General features: G+C 43.4%; 2 protein-coding genes across 2 annotated transcripts in view; both read left to right on the top strand.

Annotated features, from left to right (window-relative positions):
- dusp5 (dual specificity phosphatase 5) overlaps positions 1-3,272 on the top strand; it is a 5,453-nt gene extending 2,181 nt beyond the window's left edge. Inside the window, exons 3-4 of the mRNA XM_046046656.1 lie at positions 38-257; positions 2,539-3,272. Of these exons, the coding sequence (XP_045902612.1) occupies positions 38-257; positions 2,539-2,939 (621 nt within the window). The 3' untranslated portion in view covers positions 2,940-3,272. The remainder of the gene's footprint in view (positions 1-37; positions 258-2,538) is intronic.
- Positions 3,273-4,204: 932 nt separating this feature from the next.
- The window catches only part of smc3 (structural maintenance of chromosomes 3), a 47,955-nt gene continuing 46,159 nt past the window's right edge, over positions 4,205-6,000 (top strand). The window contains exons 1-5 of the mRNA XM_046046655.1: positions 4,205-4,382; positions 5,063-5,138; positions 5,349-5,387; positions 5,475-5,542; positions 5,821-5,892. Coding sequence (XP_045902611.1) covers positions 4,368-4,382; positions 5,063-5,138; positions 5,349-5,387; positions 5,475-5,542; positions 5,821-5,892 — 270 coding nt within the window. The 5' untranslated portion in view covers positions 4,205-4,367. The remainder of the gene's footprint in view (positions 4,383-5,062; positions 5,139-5,348; positions 5,388-5,474; positions 5,543-5,820; positions 5,893-6,000) is intronic.

The raw sequence follows: 6,000 nt of genomic DNA, 5'->3' as shown, positions 1-6,000 counted from the left end.
CCCCCCCCCCCCCCCCCCCCCCCCCCCCCCCTTACAGGGTAAACCTGTAGAGATCCTGCCTTTCCTCTACCTCGGCAGTGCCTACCACGCCTCCAGACAGGACTATCTCAGCGAACTTCACATCACGGCCTTGCTCAATGTGTCGCGCAGGGACCTGCAGCCGGCCAAGGGCCACTACGACTACAAGTGGATCCCAGTAGAGGACAGCCACATGGCCGACATCAGCTCCCACTTCCAGGAGGCCATAGAGTTTATTGGTGAGTTGAAGGGAATGATCGTAATGCTCTGCTCTCCTTTTAGGGGGTGCAACTCTTCACCTATTTTCTGATTGGCAGGGGTCACACTCAGAGGTTTGTGTCTGGATTTGAATTGTAAAAAGTCACAGCCGTCTTTATGTTTTTCGTTATTTTAAGAAGATAGTTCAGTCACCCAAACTAGCTAGGAAGGGAAATAACCACCACCAAGATGGAGTCTTTCCCGGGAATAACATCAGCTTCTGTTTATTTGTAGTGCAACATCTCCACAAGGAGTCCCAAAACAACTCAAGCTGAGTTAGAGAGCCACCTATACATAGCCCAGGTGTGTTTATTTTTGTTTTGCTGCCTCTCACCTGCTACCGTGCGCAAAAAGAGGGCTATAAGAAATCCAGCTGTAATCAGTTTAACTTGTTCGCCTGCCTTCAACCCCCCCCAAACATATCCTGCCAGTCTCATCCCTCTCCAGCCCTGTATTCCTCCCACCCGCCTTAACTTGAATAAGACGCTCCCATGCCGTCATCGCCTCTCAGGCCTAATCTCAGTGGCTTACTCTGCAGGGTGTGTCCAGTCAGTGTGACAACTGGGTGAGCTGTCCGTGTTTAGTAATGACCGGGTGGAGGAGGCTGGGGGCTGACTGGCACACACACGCACGCACACACGCGCGCACACACACACACACACAAACTCAAACATGGTTGTTTATGATGGTTGGCTGAAGGATAAAAGCTAGCTGACTGACACACAGTGAGAACACACAGTTGCTTGTTGCTCCCAGGTGTGAACCATTGATGGGCAGTAATGTGTTACAGAGGAAAAAAGAGTGTGTGGGAGAGGATAGAGGTGGTGGATAACAGCAGCAACAGCAAAAGATGTAGGCCTACACAATGTTCTGGTGGCTATTTATAGGCATATAAGGTAAAACCAAGGACAAACAACTTGGCTGACCGTATTGGGTGGCTGCTATATTGTCGGTATTGTGCATTGTTTGGGGATGCAGCCTACATTTAGGGTGTCTTTGTGTAAGCCCGTCTGTTATTACATAAGGCCAAAAATTGTTGCAGGGGCAGATTTAGCCTACATTCAGAGAGGGCCTCCAAAATTCATCAACCATGCCAAGTGATTAGAAATCCAGCGCACACAAATCCTTAGCGAGCTGCAACTGGTCCCCGAAACAAAATCAATCACCACCATCAGAAACGGATGTGCAGTCATGGAGGAGATAATAAATATTATTGACCTCCCGGATGAAATCAGCTGCTGAAGCTACAGCCAATGAGGGTGCATCACTCCAGGATGGTCATTAAAACACCCACTGCTGCTGTCACTACTCCTTTTCACCCCTTTTCCCTCTTGTGTTGCGTCCTCCACTCCAGACGGGAAGTTCATGATTCATTCATGCGGTTTACTGAGAGTCAGAGCTGTCAGAAATTGCAGAATTGAAGAGCGTTGTTCTCCCTGCAGTGGCTCTCAGTACCAGACAGAAGTGGCCCTCAATGTTTCTATTTCATAGAAAGCGATAGAGAGAGATGTGTAGGTGGCTGTAGGTAGATCAAACTAACGAGACAGACAGAAAAGGAGACATGTAGGTGTTTGCAGCAGTTATAAGAATTAACAAAATGTTGAAATGTGTCGTGAGCGACACAGATAAGTGTGTAGGAGTGCTGCAGCTCTAAATTAAAACACACATCGCTGTACCACAGTGAACTCTGCAGCAGCACTCAGCGCCTCCACAGCAGTGTAGGAGAAAGTCTCATGTACAGCTGAGCTCTGTGAGTCAGACAAGCCTCACAAGTGTATACTGCAACTGGCAGGGGATGTGTGTTTATTTCTGTGTCCCTACAAATAAGGTGTACTGACAAGGTTGATGTTCCTGTTTTTCCATAATATCCTGCAGCTGTGAGTGTGTGAGAGAGAGAGAGCAACTAGATGGATGTGCATAAAACTGTTCGCATTAATTAGGGAGTGGGAGTAAGGAGTATGCAATGATTGATCATAATGTGTTTGTTATTTTTTATTATTAATTGTTTAAAACTCCCTTTGGATTCATTGTAACCTCTCCACCACACTACTTGACTTCAAAAATATCAATTACAGACCCAAACAAAAAATAAAACCTAACACAACAATATGGCCTATATTTTGAAATGGACTTATTCTTTTTTAATATGCAAGGTTTGATTCTGTGAAACAATTTTGCTGATGATTACAGAAAGGAAAATTGTGACCCCATCTCACTACAGATCATTAACATTGGCTTGTCCCTTTTTTCTTCTCCTAACAGATCACGTTAAGCAATCAGGGGGAAAGGTCCTGGTCCACTGCGAAGCAGGCATCTCACGCTCACCTACAATTTGTATGGCATACATAATGAGGACGCAGCAGCTGCGGCTAGATGCGGCCTTCGACATCATCAAGCAGCGCCGGGCAGTCATCTCACCTAACTTCAGTTTCATGGGTCAGCTGCTGCAGTTTGAGTCAGAGGTCCTCTCCACAGCCCCGGCTCATGCCGCCACACCTGAACCTACCACGCCCTGCGCCCCGGAATCCGCCTCCTTTTTTGCCAACGATTTCACCTTCAACACCAAAAACTTTGAGCCATCTGTGTTCACCCTCCCTACCTCTTGCCTGCAGTCCCCGGTCCACCACCAGTTCAAACTGAGCCCAATAACTGCACTGCCTTAAAATGAACTGTGACTGCTTGTAGTCTTACTTGAAATAATAATAAATGAAATAAATAATGCTCTCTGTGTGTCTGTTGTTGAAACCAACAGAGCAGACAGACTGGAGATCAGAAACAGAGAAGAGTCAAGATAATGGCACCCACTTCATGGGACTTGAGGCTTATGAAATCTAGGGGCCACAGACATTGATGCTGTTTTCTTGTCTTCTGAACTGCAGTGATGAAACAACACAGCACAGTGATAAACTGCAATATACATGCCTTAGGTTGATATTGTGATTTATTTGCCTATATTCACAAATACAGTCAGGCATTAAAACTAATTTATTTGGAAATTACAGTCTGTCTGATTTTTTTCAATAATGTGGATGTTAATGTGTGTTTAATAAATGTTTTCACCACAAATATAAATTTGCTGTCATGTAATCATTGTAGCATTGTGTTTGCATTGGTAGTAGATGGGTCTCTAATGGAGAAGATAAACGGATCGCAAGTGAACTTTTTAAAGTAAGTTATTGCAGACCTATTCTTGCAAACAGCAAGACAGAGGAAAAATCAATATTAGTTTTAAACCCTTGCATTTAAGAGAATAAATTCTGACAAAACAGGCCTGAATACAACAGGAGAATCAACAGTGACACCTGCAGCAACCGAGTTGACCTATATGAGCAGCTTTAGATAAGCATAGTCATAGACAGACTGCATTTGCTTAGATACTTGGTCATGAAGTTGCATATGCCTAGATATTAGGTTATCAGTGTAAACCCAGTGTAATCTAAGCAGACTATGAATGAAAACTTGCATGCTTCATCATTAGATTTTGGAAAACCAGCCAGGTAAAGGATGTCAGACGAAATTGCCATTAGAAACAGAGTGATGATGTGCCTTCTAAAGATAGACAGAGAATATCGTTCGGTAACTATAAATAAAAAGCAGCCATTGTTGATTAACAAGTTTGATATCGACTTGACATTGTACACCGTGCTATCGACTCTGTCTTTGGCGCCTTGAAGACAGACAGCTAGGCGGTACCAACTGTAAAAAAAATAGGGTGGTAATGAAATAGCAAACGTGTTTAAGTTGGTGTTTGCGTGCAAACCTCACCAAATGTTGAACATACAGTACGTGAAGGTATTGTATTTTTTACCATAAATTCCGTCTACTCTATTTCACTACCACACATTATATAATCTATCATTTATTGCTACAACCCTGTTTTCACATAGTGGTATGGTCCATTGTATCCCGCCCCCGCCGCCATTTTCCATGTTATTCTCTTGCCACAGTGTTTCACCAATTTTGAATGCACACGTTTCTAACATTTTGTTAAGTTTGGGTTATTAACGTTACTTTCCCGGCTTCTCCGGTTTAGTGGAGGGGGGAGCATATCTCCAATATCAGTATAGGAGACGCCCTGCTTATAGACCACCATGTACATCAAACAGGTAAGCTAAGTTAACGACACCGGACTTGAACGTGTTGCCCACTATCACTCGCCGAACATTGTTAATTATACTAGCTTAACGTTACTCCATTGAACAATTGCGCTTGGGATGCCGAGGTTTTCCACACCGTCTAACGTTAGAGAGCAGAGCTAAGAGAAACCACACCAAAGAAGGCCATAGCTAGCTTGCTAACGGTAGCAGTGGCTACATGGATTAGTCTTGAATTGAATTGCCCGTCCCCCTTTTCAGGATGCTAAGCTAACGCTACAAGGCTAATGTTAGGTTAGCAGACTTGTCGCTCTTCTGTTAATGTTGCACAAAACCATACTACAGTCGGTTTCATCATATGTAAACATGAGCTTTGGTATACTTTTAGTTATCTGTCGTATGGTATATCTTATTAGCAAGCATGCAAACCCGTTAACGCGCTGAATGAAAACTGGCCCGTACAGTAACGTTAGCCGACAGTCCAGGCCCTGTTGGAAATCTTACCCCGCTTGTGATAACGTTACATGTCATGCGGCGCTTAGCACATAAGTTATACAGGTTGAGTCTAACTTATGTCGGAGCGGTTCAGGACATCCAGGAGTAGCTCCTGGCTTGCTATGTTAGCTACAGCTAATGTTAAATATGAGGAGTTTATGGACTGTGCTCACGGTGGTGTCTGGGTTCTTGTGCAGGTCATCATCCAGGGGTTCCGAAGTTACAGGGACCAAACTGTGGTAGACCCGTTTAGTCCAAAGCACAATGTCATCGGTGAGTATGTGGTCAGCTCACCTTATCAGTCATTCTTTTGTAAACAGTATTTTTGTGTGTATGTCGGTGGAAGGAGATTTGCTTTCATTGATCGAATCAACGTAAGTAGCCAGACCAAAGTTAGTGTGCCCAAGGCTTGTCTCATGTGGGTGGTTGTGGACATTTGTCACCGTGTCCTCATTTTTTTTTGTTATTTTGTTTCTGTTACAGTTGGAAGAAATGGGTCAGGAAAAAGTAACTTTTTCTATGGTAAGTGAAGTCCAGCAGTCAATTTCACCTCTCATCTGTGTATTTATTTTTTGGTGTCTAAACTGTGGCTTCACTCTGTTTTCTTAGCCATCCAGTTTGTGCTCAGTGATGAGTTCAGTCACTTGCGACCTGAACAGCGCCTGGCCCTGCTCCATGTAAGTACAGGCAAGCTACAGATCCCAGCTACTGTTTTGAAAATGGCCCTGGACATATTAATTGTGTAGAAATCTCTTGTTAGAAATGCTTACACTGACACAATCTTGCATTACTTCATAATAACTGGTGGATTTCAAAATTCTTTGTATGATTCTATGCATTTCTGGTAAAATATAAAGTTTGTATTATAGGAGATTGAATCAGAATGGGAAACATTATTAATAAATGTAAACATTTAATTATTGTGTTAAATATGTTTTTCTTCCCCGTCACTTAGGAGGGAACTGGTCCTCGTGTCATTTCGGCTTTTGTGGAGATTATATTTGACAACTCTGACAACCGGCTGCCGGTAGGAATGACGAAGAGTTCATATTGATCCTATTATTGTAATCACAGACACACTAATTGGGTCTTATCTAACTTTAAGTAAGTTTCTCAAATGATATCTTGTTATCTC

Source organism: Micropterus dolomieu, linkage group LG04, assembly GCF_021292245.1.
Source record: "Micropterus dolomieu isolate WLL.071019.BEF.003 ecotype Adirondacks linkage group LG04, ASM2129224v1, whole genome shotgun sequence".
Lineage (NCBI taxonomy): Eukaryota > Metazoa > Chordata > Actinopteri > Centrarchiformes > Centrarchidae > Micropterus > Micropterus dolomieu.
Note: the sequence above shows the minus strand (reverse complement) of the source record. Positions and strands in the feature narration are given on the sequence as shown.